Raw genomic sequence first — 21,859 nt, 5'->3', positions numbered from 1 at the left:
TTTGTGGTCAGACAGGACACAGTGCACATGGGGAAAGGGGGTTCTGGTCGCTAAATGGCAGGAAGCAGATTTGGTGCCAACTCCCCCCTCCAGGGCCCAGCCAGGCTGGCGAGCAGCGAGTGCCGAGCGGGGGCTCGTGTGCAGCGGTTGAGGAGACGCGCAGGCGTGACTCGCGCGGAGACAGACGGGGCACACGGGGGTCGGGGAGCCGGCCTCGGGGGTCAGGCCCGGCGGGGCGTCGGCATCCTGGCAGGCACGCACCTCCCCCACTCCCCACGGCCGAAGCCTGTGCGGGGGGGGGGCGCAACGCGGGGGGCAGCCTTCTGCTCCGTGTCGGGGACCCCACCTTCTCTGGAGGCAGAGACGGGGAGCAATGGCGTCTCCACCCTGCTCCACCCGTGTGGTGGGCGCCCACCATGGGGCGCACAGGAGCAGGGAGCCGGACCCCGCGGGCACCCTTTATTCCAGGACCTCAGCCACCGGGGCAGGTTTTCTCTCCAGACTTAAAAAGTACCAGCGCAGGAGCCGGTAGAGGCCACGCGGCACGCGGGTTTGCCCACGGCACTAGCTGGGGTCTCCTTCCAGGCCGTCCCTTGTGACACAGAGGAAGGAAGAGAGGTGAAGGGGGTGGGGAGCCCCAGGCCGCGGGGGAGGTAAGGCGGGGTCGCTCCCCGTGGGGACGCGCCCAGAACTAAATGCTGCACGTGGGCTGTGGTGGGCATGAGGAAGCTAGACTTCTTAGTAAAATAAAAACCTCTGTGCTGTTGACAAGCTGTCACTTAGGTGTCTAGGGGATGATTGGGAAGGGGGGTCACACGCGGGCATGGGCTGGGGCACCCTGTCTGGTTGACGTTCAGCCCCCCCCCAATAGAAGAGACTCGTCACAGCCAGCTGGAACAGTGACCGCCGCTGCTTGGCACCGCGCTGCGCTCTGGCTGCGCTGGGTGGCGTCTGTGGCTGGCGTCTGTGGCTGGCGGGCCCCAGCCATCGCCGGACCCAGAGCCTCACACGGGGCCTGGGCACTGCAGGGGCCGGGAAGGGGCTCCAGGATGACCCGGCCGAGCCGAGGAGGGGGTGTGTGGGCCAAGCTGGCCCCCTGGCCCTAAACTACAGGCAGTACGGGGCCCCTGGCCCCCATGTCCCCAGGGCCGCCCCCGCCGGCCCCCGCCCGCCAGGCCGAGGCTCGGGGGGGCCTTCATGACACCGGGGCCAGGCGCTGGCTGGCGCCGTCAGAAGAGCAAGGCCTTTTTCTTGAGGTCGTTCCGCTTCCACAGGGCCAGGCGGTCAAACTCCTCCACGCTCATGCCGAACACCTGCTGGAACTCGTCGGCGGACAGGTGTCTCTTCAAGCAAGGAGAAGGGGGGCGGGGGGGGGGAGTGGTGAGCAGCCTGGCCGGCCTTGGCGGCCGCGGTGGACGCACCTTCCCTGTGCCCGGCCCCTGGCGGCCTCGGCCCCACAGGAGCGGAGCTCTGAGGCTGGGGGCTCAGCTGGGGCTCCCCCCACACACCCAGCGCACAGCGGGGTCCTCCGCTCCACCCAGACTGGCCTTCCCCGTGGGCCTGCAGCAGCCCTCCCACCCCCCACCATGTCTGGGGCTGTGAGCGGCCTCAGGTGGCCGCGTTGTCACCTCTCCTGTCATAGCTGCTGGCTGTGGGCACCAGGCGGGCGGCACGGTGCCCTGCTACCCCGTGTTCCCACAGAGGAGGCTGTGAGGCCCCAGGACAGAGAGGCCCCGGCCAGGTCCCCGCACAGGTCTCCCCCATCCTGGACGCCAGAGCCCGGGGCCCCGCACCAGGCAGCAAGCGCGGCCGGCCTGGCTGGGCTGAGCCCCCAACCTCGGCTGGCAGCCCTCTCCACCGGCTCCCAGAAAGCCCTCACTGCTCCCGCCCACTCACGCCCTCCCCCAGGAGCCGACCCAACATTCCGGGGCTTTCCAGAGTGTGTACTGCCCCGCACAGTCCCACCTGCCCGGCCGGCCAGAGACCCAGTGGCGGCAGCCAGCCTGGCCCAAGAGTCCGAGTCTTCCCAGGCTGCTGCGGTGGGGACGTTGGGTGGGGGGCGGCGGGCGGGGAACGGGGGCCGGCAAGGGGCAGGTGTGGTTGCTTTTGTGCTGCTGAAAGTGTTTTGGAACTGGTTGGTGGTGGTGGGCACAAAACACTGAGTGAGCACTGGTGAGCCGCGGCCTTCACTACGGTGGACAGTTCTCACCCCAGATGGCGCCGTGCGCGTCCTCAGCCTTGAAGCAGAGCCGCGCCAGGCTGGAGGGGGAGCGGCAGCCGACGCGATCGGCCACATCCGGAGGACCCGAGACGCACTCTATTCACCAAAGTCCTGGAATCTGCGTGGCATGCAGTGTGGGAGCCAAGTTCCCCAGCATGTCCAAGGCACACACACAAGCACAGGTGTGCACACTCATACACACACACGAACAGAAGCACGCACAACATACAACAAAGCACACGTGTGTGCTCCTCTGTGGGTCATACGTGCACACAACGCATACACAAATATACACATAACGTGTGTACAGGGCACACACGGGATCAGTGTTCACATCTGTGCACATGTGTGAACACACGTGGTGTCACTTGCCACACACGAGCACACATGCAGGCGCGTGAACACCCATACCCAGGCACACAGTGGTCACAGAAGCACACACAGGACGCAGCCAGCAAGCCCCCGGACGAGGCCTGGCCGCCCGCCGGCTGTCGTTAGACCGGCGCTCCTGACAGCGATGAGCCAGGACATGTCAGATGCTGAGGGGTCACTGGAGACCACGGCCGGCTCACACCAGAGCCGCAGCGCCATCCGCTGCCCCGTCCCCAGTGAGCGAGAAGAGGGCAAGGCGTGAACAGCTCTCCAACCCACAATCACACAGCCTGCGATGTACAGGCCCGCCCGACACCCAGGATGCTCGAATTCGGGGTCCCGACGGGGCTAGAAGGAGTGCGTAACAAGGAAAGGCCAGAGACTGAGGTGTGCTCCTGAGAGCTGGTGCTTCCGGCTGGGGGGGGGGGGGGGGGGGGTGGGGGTGGGGGATGGGGTGGGTGCTGAGGGGGAGGGGGGAAGGGGGGAGCCGGTCACTGGCGGGCTGGCAGGGTAGCTTCGTGCGACCTGCGATGGTGTGGTTAACGGGGAACACGCCAGGCTGGAGGTGGGGAGCCCCCCATAAGCTAGGGAAGGGGGGTGAGGGTGAAGCCCACACTTGGCTGTGGGCAGCTGCCGGGACATCAGTGGCGTCGTGTGCACGGCGGCCGTGCACGCTCAGGGATGGCGTCACCCTCCTCCCTAGGTCCCTGCGCCTGCCGCGTCCACCGTGTCCGCGACCTGGACTTGGGTCTCGGGCCTCCAGGAGGCCCTGCTACGGCCCTCACCTGGGCTAGGGAGGCCCTGTGGCTGCTAGCCCCTGGCAGGACCCAGGGAGGCCTGGGGGGCCGTTATGGGGCCCCGTCTGTGGGGCCGTGGGGACAAAGGCTTTCCCCACGCACCCTGCCGCTGGCCAGGCACCAGGCCCACTCCGGCCCAGCAAACCCAGCGTGCCCGTGCCCTCCCACCCCAGAAAACCACAGCACGCCCGCCACAGCCCGGCTCTGCCCGGACCTCCTGCCCTGGAGCCATGGCCCCTGCGGGCGTCCCCACAGCCTCCAGCCCTCCAGGAGCCTCCTGGGAGACAGCAGCACAGCCTCCAGAGGCCCTGCCCGGATTGCAGGGCGCTCAAACCTGACGCATCGGGGCGCAGCCCTAGGGCCGTGTCTGTCAGACACTAGGCATTAGGTAGGCACAGGCACCGGTGGCCCCGCCTGTCACCCCACTACTCCGGAGGCTGAGATTCGAGACTCCTGGTTTGAAGCCAGCTTAGGAAGAAAAGACTCTCACCTCCAATTACCTACTCAAGCACTTGCCTTGAGTTGAAGAGCGCAGCGACAGCGCCCAGTTCCTGAATTCAAGCCCCACCACCACCACCACCAACAAAAACATGGACAAACATCTGGTTTTGGGTGAAGCCGATTAACCGTGAATAGATGGGGGTGCACCCCGGACTTGGACGCTGCTCCACGAGTTGAAGGCTGCGCAAGCAGCACCCACAGCCACCCTTGACCAGCCCCGCCCCATCCCGACGCCTGGCGCCCTCTTCCTGTCTCAGGAGGCCGGCCTTGGAAACCAGCCCCTTTCAAGAAGATCTAAGCATGAGCCAGCACAGAAAGCGCAGTCAGGAGATGGGAGACACTGCCAGCCCTGGATCAAGCCAAGCCTGAGGCCGCAGATCCCTGTTGTGAAGTCCCCTCGCACCTGACACCTAGGAGTTACAGCAAAGCCAGGCGGATGCGCCTCCCTCGGGTGCAGTGTCCTTGTCACCTGGCCAGGGTCACCCGCCATGCTAAGCCGGGTGAAGCCCGTCTCTGCTGCCCGCAGTCACTCACTCGGTGACTCTCAGTGTCTGCCTCTTCAAGGTGCAGACATGAAGGCTAAGGACAGAGGCCGCGCAGAGCCAGGGCGCCCCCTGCAGGCGTGCTCGGCAGACTACACTCACCGGCCTCAGGAGTCTGCACAGGCCTCTGCTGTGAAGGGCCTGCGCATTCTCCTCCCCAGCGGCCCCCCTTCCGCTGCATCCTCAGGACCAGCTTGGGTGCCCCCAGCACGGGTCTCCCATCCCCTGCGGCCATCCGCCCCACCGCAGAGGCCGAGCCTGTGGATCTGCTCAGTCTCCACCCCGTCGCCCTCCGAGTACAGAGCCCGGTCCGGTGTCTATCCATCCCACGCCCCTCCCCTGACACCGCACAGACTCCTGGCCTCCTGAGGCTCCGTGTCCCGGCCAGAGGCCGGCCAGGGCCTGGGCCATTCACCGAGTCCTCGCATGTCAGCCCTGGTGCATAGTAGGTGCTCAGCGAAGTTTCTTCTTCCAGCCAACCAATGTTCACTAACACTGCTATGCTGACTGAGCCAGCCCTCCTCCCGTGACCACGGCCCACACCCGCAGGGGCAGCGTGGCCGCAGCCTCGCCGCCCTTCTTGCTTCTTCCTCCAAAACCCGTGGGGGCTGGGCCATAACCACGTTCCCGAGCCTCACCCCTGGACCCCAGTCCCTCTGCTGTCCACCTCTCCCCCTGGGCCCAGCCCCTCCCCACTGTCCACCCCTCCCCTGGGCCCAGCCCCTCCCATCTGTCCACCCCTTCCCCCGTCCACCTCTCCCCCTGGGCCGTCCCTCCCTGCTGTCCACCCCTTCCCCCTGTCCACCTCTCCCCCTGGGCCGTCCCTCCCCACTGTCCACCCTTCCCCTGGGCCCAGGCCCTCCCCATTGTCCACCCCTTCCCCCCTGCTGTCCACGTCTCCTCCTGGGCCATCCCTCCCCGCTGTCCACCTCTCCCCCTGGGCCCAGTCCTTCCCCGCTGTCCACCCCCTCCCCTGCGCTCAGTCCCTCCCTGCTGTCCACCCCTCCCCTGGGCTCAGTCCCTCCCCGCTGTCCACCTCCTCCCCTGGCCTCAGTCCCTCCCCACTGTCCACCCCTCCCCTGCGCTCAGTCCCTCCCCGCTGTCCACCCCTCCCCTGCGCTCAGTCCCTCCCTGCTGTCCACCCCTCCCCTGGGCTCAGTCCCTCCCCGCTGTCCACCCCTCCCCTGGGCTCAGTCCCTCCCCGCTGTCCACCCCTCCCCGCTGTCCCCAGGCACGTGGCTGATGTCACGGTGGGGCCTCTGCGGGACCCTCCCCAGGAGCGAAGCCCCGCCCTGCTCACCTCCAGCCGTGTCCTGTCCACGTCCTTGGGCAGCTTCACGCGGATTCGGTTGGTCACGATGAGGGAGTCATAAGGGTAGACCTGCGGGAGGGAGCGGCGGTCACAGCGCCCGCGCAGCGGCCGGAGCGGGCGGGGCAGGGGAGCCCCCAAGAGCAAAACAAGGCAACTCTGAACCTGGGCAGCGGCCGGCGGGGAGAGACGGATGGACAGACGCTGGGGAGGCCCTTACCTTGTACTCTGTAAGAGAAAGAGCAGAGGCACGGGTGGTTAGGAAGCACAGGCTCCAGCTGGAGGTGAAGCCACCCCCAGGAGCCGCCCGTCCCCCGCCGCCTGCCTCAGGGGCCCCGTGGGACGTGGGAGGCCCGGTCGGGGACCCCGTGGGCACAGGGGGCATGGTCAGGGGGCTTCAGCCCAGACGGGAAGCTGGGAGATGGCACTGTGCTCCTTGGTGGACACATATCCTCTCTCGTGGTCTGGGACACCCTGAGAAGGATGTTGCCTCAGTTTACCTACCTGCACAGTGGCTACTGGAGGACAGACCTTTCTGGGGGTGGGGGGCGTCTACACTTGCACTGGCCTCTGACCACAGCCACAGCTCCTCCTCCCCCTGCCTCTTGGGTGGTACTGGAGACCTGCACGGGGCCCTGTTCTGGCTGGGCAGGTGTTCTACCGCTGGAGCCACGCCTCCAGCCCCGCTTGCGTTGGTTAGTTTTGAAGTGGGGTCTCACTTCACACCCTGGCCGGCATGCATTGCCTTCCTCCAGCTGTGCTCCTGTGTCACTGGGGACGGCTGGCGATCACACCACGGCAATCACACCACGGCGATCACACCACAGCACGAGCCACGGCGCCTCTCGGCCGGGTGACAGGCGTGAACGGCCCTGCCCCGCCACTGGTTTGAGATAGGGTCTCACAACTTCTTTTTGCCTAGGCTGGCTTCCACGGTGACACCTGCCACCCAGATCTGTGCCTCCCAGGGAGCCGGTGACAGGCTTGAGCACGGTCCCCTTCCCCAGCGCACCCCAGCTCTCCAAAGTGTTTTCCTTCCAGACCGGAAGCCTTGATTAGACATGGACTCATTTAGCGCACGTGCGGGGTCTGTGCACACAGAGGCCAGGGACTCAGCCCGTGAGGAATGCCGGCGGCTGAACCAGCCCCGGAGAGCCCCGGGGGCTTCGCCTGCTGCTCTGACCCCTAGAGACAGATGTCTGATAGTCCAGACTGCCGCACCCGCACAGGAGAGGGGCGTGGCGTGGTAGGAGTGGCACAAAGGGCCACCGTGCCAGCCCTGCCCGCCAGCAGGCCTTGGAATGAGCCTGGGGGAAGTGGGCTATGACCCCTGCCCAGCCAGAGACCCACGGGGTGCCCGCCCTGTGTACCTCGCGTGCCCCAGCTGGCATCCAGGTCTGCTCCACAAGGGGCCAGGTTGGCGTTCTGGAAGAGAGAGAGAGCGCGCGAAGGCAAGTTGCAGGGCGCAGGCAGCAGGGGGCGGCAGGGCCCCGGCACCTTTGTGTCCATACAGCCCCCAGAGCCGTCCCAGACATGTCCCTGGGAGCCGTCCCTGACACGGCCCCCGGGAACCGTCCCCGGGCGCTGCAGCCGTCCAGGCCGCCTTCAGCAGCCCCCGAACCCTGCCTGTCTGGTGCTGGGGCCCCTGGCCCGAGGTGAGCATGGACCATGGCAGGTGGCTCAGCACCGCCGCCTGTCATCCTAGCTACTCAGGAGGCTGAGATCTGAGGATCGTGGTTCAAAGCCAGCCTGGGCAATTAACCAGTTAAAAACAAAGCCAGAAGTAGAACTGTGGCTAAAGTCGTAGAGAGCAAAAGCTAGCCATGAACACAAGAGCTCAGGGACAGTGCCCAGGCCCTGAGTTCAAGCCCCAGGACCAGCAAAAAAGAAAAAGCCCCTGGTATCGGGAAGTGGCCGTGACTCACAAGGCGTCTCAGCATCCGTCCATCTGCCAACACTGCCGTCTTAAGGTATCACCACCTTGCTCACTCACCTCAACCCCTCCCCACGACCTGTCCATCAGACAGACCCTGGGCCCTAACAGCAAGCAACCAACCGGCCTGGCCAGACCGACGCAAAGGGACACTGCCGCCCCCTAGTGCCCGGGGATGGGCATGGCAGGCTGTCAGGAGGCCCGGGCCACCCCTTCGGTCCATCACCTCCATCCACCGTGGACACACATTAGAACCAGCCTTTCAGACGGGTGAGATGGGACTTCAGGGTGGGTAGGGGGGTGGACAGGAGAGCAGAGCAAGCAGGGCACCAGCCCCAGGCCCGCCGGCCCCCAGGTTCGAACGGAGCTGCAGGCGGATTTCAAGATGCTCTTCCTTCTTCCTTGTGGCACTCATTACACCCCCACCGCCCTGTGGATCCGTCCTCTAGTCTGCTGTAACCTCCGGTCAGCCTCGAGAGCCACAGCAACACAGAGGAGGGAGAAACGTAGGCCTGTCCTGAATCCTAAGCCCTGGAATCACCAAGAAGGATGAGATGGTGGCCACGGACCACCTTCTGTTTGTACCAAGGCCCACGCTGGAGTGAGCCTCCTCACGCCACAGTGGCTGGGGGAAGCAGATATTTTTTTAGTGTCCTGGGATTTGAACTCAGGGTCTTGTACTTGCTCAGCTCGCTTGCTCGGTGGGGGCTCTACCAATTGAGCTAAGTCTGCTGTTTGTTTTTTGTTTTTGTTTTAGAGATGGGATCTCATAGACTTACTGCCGAGGTCCTCCCGAGTAGCTAGGGTTATGTGTGTGAGCTTTGAGGTTTCCGTAATGATTCAAAGGAAACACATTGCACAGCGCACGGGAAGATCTCACGAGTGCGTATGCTGTCATTGATCCTCATGATAACTTTAAGAGATAAGGATCATTTTTTTCCCCTTAATTCTAGGAAACAGAGACTCAGAAATGTAAACAACTTGCCCACAGTTATTGCTGGGAGTTGAACTTGGGGCCAGGATTCTAATTCACAGGTTGCTTCTAATTCACAAGCTCATTCTGGCAATACAGCTGGGAATGTCAGCCTTCTTTAACTTACTGAGATTTTGTTTGCGATCATGTACAAAAGCGTTTTGGCAAATGTTTTATGAACCTGTGAAAACTGGATTAGAAAGATATATTTTTCCCATCTATCTATGAGATGAAGCTTGTGACTTATACTGTTTGTTACTCTGTGTACTTTTAAATGATTCTTTTTCCTTTATTGGACCCATGTCTTATTGCAAAAGAGCCAATTCAAATCATCTGCATTGCTGTATTTTTTCCACAGTGACTGGCATTTTCCTGTTGTTGGGTGCATTTAAGTTGATGAATGCCATAACTGTCTTGTGACACTGGGTCTTTATCGTGATTGCTGTATTCCCTTCAACTGTTACTTTCTTGGAACTTCAATTTCCTTCCACTTGAATCGGCATACACATGGCTTCTACCTTCCTTCTCCTTGTGATTTTTAGCATCGTTGTTATTTTTCTACTTCCAATGGTTTGAAAGCCATTTTCAGCACACATCTTGTAGTGACAGGCTCTGTCTGCACTATCTTTTCTAACCTGACGATGATCTTGGCCTTTTAACACTGGAATATAGTTGCAGGTAGCAACAGAGTTTTTCAAAGTGGACCTCCCAGGGAGCTGCTCCAAGGATCTGTGGGCGGCCAGAGACCATTCTTGTAATAGCAGACCAGGGGCGCACGTCAGGATCGCCGCTGCCTCCTGCGGCAGGCGGCGGCTGCCCTGTGCGGGGCGGGCGGTGAATGCACGTGTCCTGTGGCCTGCCCGGCCAGCACACGGCCATGGTGGCGCTATCACGATCTCTGGGACATGGGGGCTCTGGATTACAGGGACTTGGAACAAACTCCTCTTGGAACAAGAGCATGGGCTTTCCCTCTCCCCACTCGGCCAGCGGATGAGGAGATGCACACAGCTGGGCGAGGTTATGGAAGAAAGCCTTCTCCTGCAGCAGCGGGACTGGGTCTGACTGACTGCATCTGTGCTTTTAATTAGGCTCCAGAATCTCTTCGAGGAGAAGGAGGAGAAGGAGAAGGAAGAAGGAGGAGAAGGAGAAGGAAGAAGGAGGAGAAGGAGAAGAAGAGAAGAGGAGGAAGAGGAGGAGGAGAAGGAAAAGAAGAGGAGGAGAGGAGAAGAGGAGGAGGAGGAAGAGGAGGAGGAAGGGGAGGAAACCATCAAGAAGCCACCTAATAAATGGATCTGGCCATGGGGGATAAGGTCAGGAAAAGGTCATTGGCCTGGGGGAGAAGGTCAGGAGAAGGTCATCAGCCTGGGGGAGGTCAGGAGAAGGTCATCGGCCTGGGGGAGAAGGTCAGGAGGTCATCGGCCTAGGGGAGAAGGTCAGGAGAAGGTCATCGGCCTAGGGGAGAAGGTCAGGAGGTTATTGGCCTAGGGGAGAAGGTCAGGAGAAGGTCATTGGCCTGGGGGAGGTCAGGAGGTCATCAGCCTTGAGGGAGAAGGTCAGGAGAAGGTCATCGGCCTAGGGGAGGTCAGGAGAAGGTCATCAGCCTGGGGGAGAAGGTCAGGAGAAGGTCATCAGCCTGGGGGAGAAGGTCAGGAGGTCATCAGCTTAGGGGAGGTCAGGAGAAGGTCATTGGCCGAGGGGAGAAGGTCAGGAGAAGGTCATTGGCCTGGGGGAGGTCAGGAGAAGGTCATTGGCTTGAGGGAGAAGGTCAGGAGAAGGTCATCGGCCTGGGGGAGAAAGTCAGGAGAAGGTTATTGGCCTAGGGGAGAAGGTCAGGAGGTCATCAGCTTAGGGGAGGTCAGGAGAAGGTCATTGGCCTGGGGAGAAGGTCAGGAGAAGGTCATTGGCCTGGGGGAGGTCAGGAGAAGGTCAATGGCGTGAGGGAGAAGGTCAGGAGAAGGTCATCGGCCTGGGGGAGAAGGTCAGGAGAAGGTCATCGGCCTGGGGGAGAAGGTCAGGAGAAGGTCATCGGCCTGGGGGAGGTCAGGAGAAGGTCAATGGCGTGAGGGAGAAGGTCAGGAGAAGGTCATCGGCCTGGGGGAGAAGGTCAGGAGAAGGTCATCGGCCTGGGGGAGAAGGTCAGGAGAAGGTCATCGGCCTGGGGGAGAAGGTCCCTCGCTCAGGCTCTGGGCTCAGCTGAACCGTAAGATACGGGCCACACTGCCGAGCAGAGGCAGGAGAGAACATGAAGTTCTCAGAGAAAAGGAACAAGGAATCAATTTGGAAGGGAGTTCTTAGAGAAGAGCAACCCTGGAACCTGCGCTGGGTGTGGCCACAGGACCCCGGCGGTGAGCCAGAGCGCCGGGCAGGGGGATGGACTCCAGCTCTGGGGCCGGAAGGGCACCCGGCTCGTTCGCGCTCTCCTCCACCCTGTGGGCTGGCAGCAGGACTGTGCCCAGGCCCGGCTCTCCTGTAAAGCCAAAGCGTGTGCCCGCAGCCGTCCCGAGGGTTGAAGAGGGTCCGCACACCAGGAGGCTGCAGACGAGGAGGCGGTGGAAGCCCCCGCCAGGGCCCTGAGCAGACTGTCCCCGGGTGCCCAGCCTTGAGCAGAGCGCTGTCCCTCATCCCCCCCCATCCCTGCCTCCCCCTGAGACCGAGCGGACCCCAGATCCTGACATGAGCTCACAGTGCACGCTGCGCACCACCAGTCTCTGGGCCAGACAGCAGCCGTTCTAGGCAAGAAGAGAACATTCTAGAAAGTGTTCCTACTGTCCCCAGGGCCTCTGACCCCAAGGGGAGGGGGCTGCAGAGTCTGGGCAGTGTCTTGTCCCCTGCGTTCCCGTGAGATAGAGGGGACCTAGGTCCTTTGGAGGGCACGGGAGCATGCTGCATGCGCGGGTCATTCCGGAATGGGAAGCGCAGGGAGGGGGGGGAGGGGCTGGGGTCCACTGGCTTCCCACCATGCCGCGATGCTGAGGTGGTGGGGTGGGAGGGGTCCTGGGCTGGGACCCCAGCAGCCAACAGCAGATCTGACCGGGCTGGGGAAGATGAGAGACGGAAGTGCCCTGCATCCTCACGCCCGGGGCTGCGCTTGTCAGGACAAAAACTGGGAAGAGGCTGCGGGGCGGCGGAGGGTGGGGGGGGGGATGGTGCCCTGGGAAGCTGGGCCTTGGAGCGGCGTGGCCGGGCTCTGGAAGTTTAGATCTGGCTGCCACAAGCGTGGGAGCGGGGCCGGAGGGGAAGGGGGGAGCGAAGCAGCCAGGAGCAGGGGCAGGGGCCTGGGCACAGGTCAGCGGGGTCACAGGGTCAGCCCAGCCCTGCACGGGCCGGCGCCCCATCACAGGACACCACAGGACGCCACTCCTAGTCACCTTGCTACGGGTGGCCGCCCAGCCTCAGATAGGGGCTGTGGCTGGCTCAGACACCCAGAAACCTTTTCTGGGCCTTACTGGACCCTGCATCCCAGGGGAGAAACCCCAGGAGCCCATCGCTGTGGTGTCTGCCTCTCCCTTCTCCCCCATCCTGGGGTCAGCCTGGCGGGGGCGGGGGGCAGAGGGGAGGAATCCGGTGGCCAGATCACATCCGGGTATGGGAGGCTCCGTGTGTGTGTGTGTGTGTGTGTGGGGCAGAGGTGGGCGGGCGCCGCTCCGCCTGGCTGTGGGGAGGGAGGCTGCGGGGAGGGGAGGGGAGGCCAGGGCAGCGGGGAGGGCCGAGTACCTACCCGGAGGTCCAGGCCATCCTTCCCGGGTCCTGGGAGAGAGTCAGGTTTGGAATAGGGGAAGCCTGCAACACACACAGCACAGCTCCGTCACGCACGCCCCTGGCCAGGCCGGGGTGTGCGGGGGTCTCCCCTGACTCCAGTGTGACCCTGGGCATGGGCTGGGAATAAGCCGGGTCCGGGAACTCCCCCTCCTCCACCCCTCAGAACCCCAAGGACGCTGCCACTGGCTGGTCGATCATGTCACCCAAGCCAGCTTCTCATCGTCCAGGTGGAGCCCGGACTGGAGGGTCCCCGGGGGCGAGCAAGGGGTCCCCATCCCGTGCCAAGAGCACCACCAGCCAACGGGGCTGTAGTCAGACGCACTCCAAGCTCCTCCTGAATCTGGGACTCTGAGCCCTTGGCCCTCCCCGCCGGCCTTGAGGCCGCTGGCCTCTTCCAAGGTGCCGGAGAGGCGGCTCACAGGAGGTGAGGGCATCTCCTGAAGGGCCGCAACAGGGCTGTCCTCCCACCCGCCCCGCGTGGCAGGTTCCCTACCCCAGGAAGTGCCCTTGTGTCCACTAGACCGGGGCCTTGCCTGGTCTGGCCCCGCCCAGGCCCCGCCCACCCAGCAGCACAGGCCAGCTGAGCTAGTGTCCTAGGAGATGCTGGGCAGCCCCCAGAGGACTCCTGTCCCTCTGTGCTCACGGGGTGCCTGGTCTGGGGGCAGGGGAGCTCACTTCTGAGCAGAGCTGCTGGACCAGGCCCCTTGTGTGTGGGGTCCACACAGAGCAGGGAGGACACAGTGGCTTGCTTCCTGTGGACACAAGGTCTGAAGAGATCTTCAGCTGGGGACCGGCTTGGGGGTCCCACCAGGTGGCCTGTGGGAAGGCTCTGGAGGGAGGTCGGAGGTGGGGGGGAGGGCAGATCTCTAACATCAAGGCCAGGGTCCAAACTTCCCTTGGCAGAGGAGGGGACGGGACCTGCAGTCGTAGGTGAGCGGTGACCCTCTGGAGGGAGGGGAGGGCAGCGGCTGGAGAGGGGAGGGTCTGCTGGGCGGATCCGCTCCCCCCAGCCTCTGCGGCCCCTCGAGGGTACACAGCTTAGCCTACTTCTCACATTGCACAGAAAGGAATGGAGGCCCAGAGATGGGCAGGCCTCGACCTGAGGCTGCCCAGCAGGGCCGAGAGGCCTCCTGACTGGCAGGCTGGAGCTGTTCCCCCGCACACACGCAGCCAGGGACACACCAGGATCCGAGGGACCCGCCGGGCTGGACGGAGAAGCCGGACGCTAGACAATGGTTCTCAAAATGGTGCTGGCCAGCGGCATCATCCTCTCCACAGAGCTTGCAGAGACTCAGACGGTCCCCCCGCCCTGCTCAGCCAGAGCGGGGGGGAGAGCACCCACGAGCCACCACCGAGTCACACAACCTCGCGGGCACCGGACCACGCACTCCATTGCAGGAACTACTGCTTTCACCCCCGCATCACTGGCGCGTGCCTGTGGGGATGTCCCCACCGCGGCGAGGCCGGCTCCCGCGCTGCAACCTCACATTTCGGAAACTGAAGAAGAGGAGGGTCTAGGGCATCACTCCCTCGCTACCCACGCCAGGTCCTTTCCTCCCGTGACTGAGAGCCCGTCAGCCACGGCCCGAGGGCTGCCCGGGACAACACCTTCACCCAGCTTTCCAGAGCCCCAGAACCTGCCCACCTCCCCCTCCCCCTGAAGGACATCTGCCCTCTTTTCTTTTTTTAAATTCATTATCCTTAAGTATTTGTACAAAGGGGTTTCCAGTCAAGATAATAACTTATAAGTCGCATCTTTTTTTCCCTTTTTCCCCAGGCGTGAGGCTTGAACTCTGGGCCTGGGTGCTACCCTTCAGCTCTTCAGCTCCAGGCGAGTGCTCTACCCCTCGAGCCACAGCGCCACTTCCAGTTTTCTGGTGGTTCATTGGAGAGAAGACTCTCACAGACTTTCCTGACTAGGCTGACTTTGAACTTCAGATCTCAGCCTCCTGAGTAGCTGGGATTACAGGTGTGAGCCACGGGGGCGCAGCTATGAGTAGCATCTTGACCCATGTCACCCCGAAGGATATTTTCATAGCCTGCAGAACACACCCAGGGGAGCGTTCCTTTCAGCCCCAGAAACAGGAAGAGCGGACCCCTCCCTCTGGTCTCCACAGTTTCTGACGAGAAATCCGCAGTCACCCAGCTTGGGGGAGCTTTCCTTTCCTGACACCTCTATTCCCACTTTCCAAGATTATTTTCATGTTTGTCTGCCACCAGCTCCCGACGTTTAATGGCGACCTGTGCTGACACAGATGTTGTGGTTGTTGCTGTCGACCCTGGTGGAGGTTCTCTGAGTCTCTTAACTTGAAGGTTTGTGTCTTTTGCAAAGGTCAGTACGTTGTTAGCTATGATTTCTTTGACTATTTTTCAAGCCCATTCTCTCTCCTCTCCTGAGAATCCGTCCCTGAGCGTCTGCTCGCCTTTTCCTCTGCTGTCCGCATGGCTCAGGCCCAGCCGCTCTCCTCTGCTGCAGACTGGCCCCTGGGCCACACGCAGACTGTTCAGTTCTCAGACTCACCCAGCAGAATTGTCCATTTTGGCTATCTTCCTGTTTCGTTTGTAGTTTCCATTTGATTCTTCTTTTCTTCTTCTTTTGTAATAGACCCTGGGGCCTGAACTCAGGGCCTGGGCACCGTCTCTGAGCCTTTTTGTGCCCAAGGCTAGCGCTCTGCCACTCGAGCCACAGCACCACATCTGGCTTTTTCTGAGTTGGTTAATTGGAGATAAGAGTCTCACAGACTTTTTGCCTTTGAACTGTGATCCTCAGATCTCAGTCTCCTGAGTAGCTAGGATTACAGGCGTGAACCTGGCTTGCATATAATTCTTTAAAAAATATTTTTTCCTTTTATAGGTTTTTGGAACCAGAACTGCTCGCTGAGCTATTTTGCGATAGCGCTCTTCAAATTCGCACGGGGTAACGCAGAGCCCCCTTCCCCTTGGTGCCGTCGGTTAACTGTCATTCCTCATCCCGATGGTTCCTCTCAGAGTTCTTGCTGTGAGGAGTCATTTTTCTATTGCACCCCAGGTACCATGGACCCTAAGTCGGAAGATGAGACCTGACTTCAGTCTTCCCTCAGGTGGCTGCGTTCTGTGGGGGTCCCAGGGCCCGCTGTGTTACGGGCAGAAGTTCCAAGGATGATTTCATTCTCAGAACACTTGGCACAGTTCTGCTCTGGTCTGTTGGGCCCACCTGGTACTGCCACATGCCAATTCCTTTGCTGCTGCGGCTGCCCATGGGCAGGAGTTCCTCTGTGCCTCCCGATGGAGGTGGACAGAGACCACCCAGAGTCCTGCGGGGCCCTGGCTTCCGTCCCAGACACCATTGGCACTCTGTACACGCCCGAGGCCTCGGCTCTCCCCACTCCACAGGAAGGGAGGCGTGGTCTCTGCTGACCCAGCTGTCCCCAGACCCGGAATGCTCCTGGGTGACCCGGTAGTACACCCACCCCACCTCCTGGGCTGCTTCACTGCTAGAGTGTGGGCAGTCGGCCTCCACGCCCCCAGGCCTGCCCGGTTCCCCACGGGTCTCGGTCACACCGGGTCCGGGCAGTGACCACAGCCGTGAGATGACAGGCGGCAAAACAGGGCTGTGTCAGGAAGTCCTTCCCACCCTGAGCCCATGGGAGTCAGAGAGGAGGAGGCTGCGACCGGCCCGCCTGCTCGCTGTCTGGCACGGAGGGCAGCCGGCGGCCCTGGGCCTGGGCAGGCAGCGGGTGTGGGTGCGGGCCTCCTGGGAAGGGACATGCAGGGGACATGGTCACAGGGCGAGGGGCTCCTCTGTGCCGTACCCTCTGCTCTCCAGCACTTTTCCCCAGGCCCCCCCCACGTCTCCCCTGCTGCTCCCACATAAGCACTGTGGTCTTGTGGGGACCCGAGTCCTCTCGCTAGCCAGCGGCGTTTGCTGTACTGACACATTCCAGCCATGATGGGCGTGGATGTGGCGTGCGCGTGCACAGATGTATGTGGTGTGTACACAGGCGTGCACGTACGCGGGTGTGCCTGCAGGGGACCTCAGAAGAGAGACGGGCCCTCAGCGGTCAGGGACGTGGGACCCGCAGACTCAACGGTCCCAGGCCGCCTCCTGCTCTGCCCGGGGGGGGGGTGTCAGGGACGTGGGACCCGCGGACTCAACGGTCCCAGGGACCCGCGGACTCAACGGTTCCAGGCCGCCTCCTGCTCTGCCCGGGGGGGGGGTGTCAGGGACGTGGGACCCGCGGACTCAACGGTCCCAGGCCGCCTCCTGCTCTGCCCTCAGCGGTCAGGGACGCGGGACCCGCGGACTCAACGGTCCCAGGCCGCCTCCTGCTCTGCCCGGGGGGGGGGGTGGCCTCATCCCGGAAGACCGTCTTCACAAGCAGGGAGCCCCCTGCGCCTGCAGAAGCCAGGCCTCCGCAGAGGAAGGATGGTTTTGAGTTTGAGGGCACCCGCGTAAAGTTAGATCGTACCCCCAAATCCAACTGTCAGGGAAGGGAACAGGAGTGTGGCTCAGGGGCAGGAGCCCCCCCAGGCCCGCAAGGGGCTCCAGGGTTCTTCCCCGAGACTGCGAGACGAAAACTCCCCAAGCAGAAAGACTTTTCTCCAGACATGTGGGCCTCCCCCTGGCTTCTCTCTCCACCTGTGCCACTGGCATGTAGTAGCTACTCAGTAAACACTGGGTGAGGGACAGATGACAGACTGACTGAAGGATGACTTCAGTGTGGGTGGGAGGAGGCCAGGAGGCCGAAGGGCCGCAGCTTCTCCAGCCGGCCTCCGCCCCTCCCAGCTCCCGAGGCGGCCGTGGGCCCTCAGCTTAGCCTCTGGGGTGGGTACTCCAGAAGTACCTGCTGAGCGTCACGCATCTCAATTCAGCCAGCACTGGCGGGCCCCGGCGGTGTTGGGTGGCGCGATCTCCCCCCAGGTGGATGTCGGGGTGCAGGCGGGCACGCTGGCTGCGTGCACACACTATCGGGGGTAAAGGCTGGCGGATGGGGGCGAGGAGGGGATGATGGATGTGCCCCTCCCGCCCAGACTGCTCACGAGGCTCATGGAGGAATTGGTGGACCTCAGCCGGGTCCACGCTGCCGATGCCCTCCCCCCGGGGAGGGATGGCTTCAGAGACCTGCCGCAGATCTCAGACGGGGCGGGCTTCCTGCTCGGAGGGCCCGGTGGGGGACATGAGGAGAAACAGAGGGGCAGGTCGCAGAGTCACGACCCCAGGTCTGTACCGGCACCGCAGGGCTGGACCTGTCCCTCAGGAGGTCAGAGGCAACCCCGGGCCCCGAGTCAGGCCTGCCTGTCCGGCCGGGGAAGGCTGGGCGCTGGGGAGGTCACCTGGACATCGTTGCCTGCTCTGTTGGATCCCAGGCGGAGGTCTGGCCGTGTTCCGACTGCCGTGCTGGAGCCTCTGCTCCACGCATGAGGACCACGGGGACACGTGCGTGCCAGGCAGGAAGGCCCACGCGACAGGGCCTCAGCCACACACTGCACTGCGCCACCCGGGGCTCTAGGGGCGTGTGGAGCTCCTCCGGAGGCGCAGGCGAGCGGGCCGGACCAGCACCCCTCCCGGCCTGTCTGCCACGCGGTTCGGGGCCCGGACTGCTCCCAGGCTCCCACGCGGCCCCGTGCGTGCATTCGGGACCCCAGGGCCGGCATCCACCCGCGAGTGGAGACGGTACAGAGCACACGACGCCTTTGTTGGTTTCAATTGTTCTTTAACACGCGACAGGCCCTGCCGGGCACACCGCGCCTCATGCACCCACAGGCACCTGGGCCTTGCAGAGGTCAGACTCGCGGCTCACCACGGGGAGGATGCGGCCTGTTTACTGAGCATCTACAGCGGCCGGCCAGGAAGGGGTCTCCTAATGACCCACGAGGCAGCCGTGCGCATGGCGCGGCCCATGGCTGCCAATGTGGTCTCAGGGAGCCTGGACTTAAACTAGGGCCTAGGTCACCGAGAAGCCAGGAGCCCTCCCACCTCCCACCCGCCCCCCGGGGCCTCTGCCTCCTCCTCCCTCCAGTCCTGTGCCAGAACCCACCCCACCCGGTATAGACCCAAGGCTGCTTCCAGGTACCCCTGTTTGTGGTGGACAGGGCTTGCAATGCACACTGGGAAAGCACGTCCCTCTCCACACCCCAGGGGTAGACGGGTGCCAGCTGTCCCCAGGATCTGCGGTGGCATCCCCAGGACTCAGCAGGGCCTGGTGGAGGGGACCACGGGGGACAGTGCCTGTCACCAGCGCCAGGTCAGGCCTCGGCCCCCGGACCATGCCCACGCCTGGGCCCTGGGGGCCATTCGTCTCCAGTGCCCAAGGGCCCCTCCGCGTCTGCTTTCCTGTATCCCGAGGCCGGTGCCAGGCCCGCGGCGGGGCAGGGGCGGGCGTGCCGGGCGCTGCTCTCTGTGGGGTCCTTACGTCTGTGGGCTTGGCGGAGGGAGGCGGCGGGGAGGCGGCCCCGTGCGCCGCGGCCCCGGCTCAGAAGAACCACTCACGTGCATAGAAGCTGTCCGCGGGCGGCCTGTGCGGAGGGTCTCGCTCCGGCCCGCTGCTGAGGGACAGGGACTGGCTGTCCAGGTCTGGAGAGTTAGTCCTGGTGTCCACGCCGCCCTTGAGCAGCGGCCAGCCGGTCTGCGGAGGGGAGGGACGTCGAGTGAATGCGGCGGCCGTAGGTAACGTGAAACACCCCGCCCCTCCTTCTAGCAGCTTCCTTACTCCCAATGCCCTGGCCTAGCCCTCTGGGAGATAAAACTTCCAGCTCTTCACACAGATCTCCCTGCGTAGGGGTGACGCTGGGGGTGTGGCTGTCCTCGCTCACGGGGAGGGGGTGCAGGCTAGAATGGAGCCACATGGAGAAGGGAGAGCAGGTGCAGCTGAGGCCTTTACCCCCACCCGGCTGCCCTGCCTCACGGAGGTGAGGGGGCCTGGGCTGGAGAGCACACACCCACGCAGCCCACACCACGCCCACAGCCTGCTGTGGTGAGCAGGTGCAGGCTGGCCTGTGCATGCCTGGCCGCACTTGTGGATGTTGGTCACACCGGTGCTCTCTGGCAGCTTCTGAGAGCTGCGTGGAGGCGTCAGAGCAGGGGGGGCCGGAAAGGCCGCAAATGTTCACCAGAAAACATCGCCACACCGCTCCCAAAGCAGCCTTCGTGCCCCGCAGCCCACGCGGCTGCTGCCCTGTCCTGTCCCCAGAGCCTCAGACCCACAGCCCACGCGGCTGCTACCCCCGTTCTGTCCCCAGAGCCTCAGACCCACAGCAGGCTCCAGAGCCAGGGGCCCTTCTTGGTCCCACCTTTGGTCCTGCAGGACCCCAAAGAACAGAGGAGGTGGAGGAAGAGGAGGTGGAAGAGGAGGTGGAGGTGGAGGTGGAGGAAGAGGAGGAGGAGGAAGAGGAGGTGGAGGTGGAGGAAGAGGAGGAGGAGGAGGAGGAGGCGGCGGCGGTGCGGGCTAGGGACCCGCTGGCCCCACAATTACCTTCCTGCTGTCCTGGTCGGAGCTCTCCTCCTCTCCGTCTAGGCGCCTCATGGCTGCGAGGGAAGATCGTGTGTGAGGCCCATGTGTCTGTGCTCTGCACACACGTGTGTGAGGACAACACGCCTGCGTTGCACACACAAGTGCCTTTTCAGGGCCGGGAACACGGCGGGCAGGCGTGCGGCTGCAGCCTGGGGGAGGCGCGTGCACACCCTGAGCGTGAATGGCTGAGCGGCACCGACGCCATCTCAATTCTGGCCTCTGCCCCGCTTCCCCAGGGAACAGCCACGGTGGGGGCCCAGCACCTGGCATCCGAAGGCCACGTTTTCTACTTTGCTCGTGGGATGCTGAGGAACGGAAGGCCTTATTCACTGGAGCCTCGCGTCCATCACGGCGCCCCGCCTCCCCCGGGAAAGGGGGCCTGGCGCCATTTCACAGACTGGCAGACTGAGGCTGGGTGGGGGGGCTGCGGAGAAGGCCAGGCGCTGGCTGCCTGTGTCGAATGCGCAGTGCTGGCTGGGATCCAAGCAGGCTGAGTCCCAGGCCCCCCTTGTCTGTCCCCCACTCACCAACACGGTGAGAAGCCCATGAGGAGCAGTAGTGACAAATGCACACATGCAAAATACCCCTCTGAGTGGCTCGGTCAGAGCACCCCGAGTTGGCTGTTTGCCGACTTGCACGCTACCTGCAGTATTTTAGGGGTGCCGTCCCCAGCGGGGCTGACATGTCTTCAACTAAGACAGGCACTGGGTGAGAGACCTGCCGTGCACATCCTCCGACGACACCCCCCCCACGCGCACGCATGCAGCCAGTGAACCGAGACCCGCACGCGCCTGCCCGGCCCGTGCCCGGAGCCAGCAGCCCGGATGACAGGCCGGCTGGCCGGCTTCTTACCTGCAGCCAGCGGCGGGCTGGAGCCGGCCCGTCTTTTGGAACGCCCTGCCTCCTGCACCACCAAGGACAAGGCTGACACCAGGCCTGAGAGCTTGGACACTGGGGACTGGGCTACAGGACCTTGACAAGACAGGGCCAAAAGCCAAGACTGAGCGCTTCGGGTCAGGACGCACAGACGCCGAGGTTCCCTGACTACGGCCGGTGCTGCCTCCTCGGGAGAGACGTAAAGATGCACATCCTTGTGCCCTCCGTTCTCAAGGCTGAGCTGTCGCAGGACCCTGGGGCCGTGGGTAGCAATCAGTGGGGCTCATTTCTGGAAAGCCAGGAGGCTGGAAAATGGTGGCCAATGCCAGAATAGCTCCGTGCGACACGGGGCTTGGCTTCAGGCAGAGCGTCAGCCATGGCTGCCAGGGGCTCGCTGCCCACAGTGGACAGGCTGACCCACACTGCGGGGACTTCACCAGGATTGGCATTCTGCCTGTCCCTCTGCTCACGCTGCTGCCCACACCGCGGGGGAGGGGAGGGGGGGAGTCAGCCAGGCTGCCGGAGCCCAGATCACCAGAGGGCAGGGGCGTCACGGGTTCTCCTGAGAATTACAGATGCTTAGGCAAGAAATTGGCACTGCGCATTCTTGGAGGGTCGCTTCCTTAACACCTCTGAGCCTCAGTTTCCTGATCTGTGAAATGGGCCCATGGCACCTCTCCCAGTTGTAGAAATCAAGTGAGATGGCAAATCCCAGCAAAGCCCGGAGTCGTGGGGCGGCCAGCTCACAGATTCGAAGAGCGAGGGATGAGTGGGGGCCTCGGCAGGGCAAATTGCTAGCTGCTAGCTGAGCTCTCAGGAAACTTTGGAAATCCCATCAGGACGATTGGAGAAAGAGTGTTTCTTGTGTGTCACGAGGCCGTCCCCCCCCCCACTTTTGTCCCAAGGGACTTTCTGGGGAAAGGATCACTTACTGCTTCCTGCCCCCTTGTCAAGGCATCCCAAGGAAAGGGCCTCTTTAATTTCCCTTTGGATGGAGGATGGGCCAGCTTTCCCTCCTTCCCCACTCTGTCTCATCATGTCTCCATATGTGAGCACACGTGATGCATATATATCTATATATGTCCA

General features: G+C 63.1%; 1 protein-coding gene across 1 annotated transcript in view; it reads right to left on the bottom strand.

Annotated features, from left to right (window-relative positions):
* Positions 1-649: 649 nt before the first annotated feature.
* Ablim2 (actin binding LIM protein family, member 2) overlaps positions 650-21,859 on the bottom strand; it is a 75,850-nt gene continuing 54,640 nt past the window's right edge. Inside the window, exons 15-21 of the mRNA XM_013023892.1 lie at positions 19,859-19,911; positions 18,877-19,012; positions 12,367-12,428; positions 7,113-7,167; positions 5,963-5,970; positions 5,734-5,814; positions 650-1,343 (exon numbers count right to left, since the gene is read on the bottom strand). Of these exons, the coding sequence (XP_012879346.1) occupies positions 1,230-1,343; positions 5,734-5,814; positions 5,963-5,970; positions 7,113-7,167; positions 12,367-12,428; positions 18,877-19,012; positions 19,859-19,911 (509 nt within the window). The 3' untranslated portion in view covers positions 650-1,229. The remainder of the gene's footprint in view (positions 1,344-5,733; positions 5,815-5,962; positions 5,971-7,112; positions 7,168-12,366; positions 12,429-18,876; positions 19,013-19,858; positions 19,912-21,859) is intronic.

This window comes from Dipodomys ordii, unplaced genomic scaffold (genome assembly GCF_000151885.1).
Source record: "Dipodomys ordii isolate 6190 unplaced genomic scaffold, Dord_2.0 Scaffold71, whole genome shotgun sequence".
Classification (NCBI taxonomy): Eukaryota; Metazoa; Chordata; class Mammalia; order Rodentia; family Heteromyidae; genus Dipodomys; species Dipodomys ordii.
Note: the sequence above shows the minus strand (reverse complement) of the source record. Positions and strands in the feature narration are given on the sequence as shown.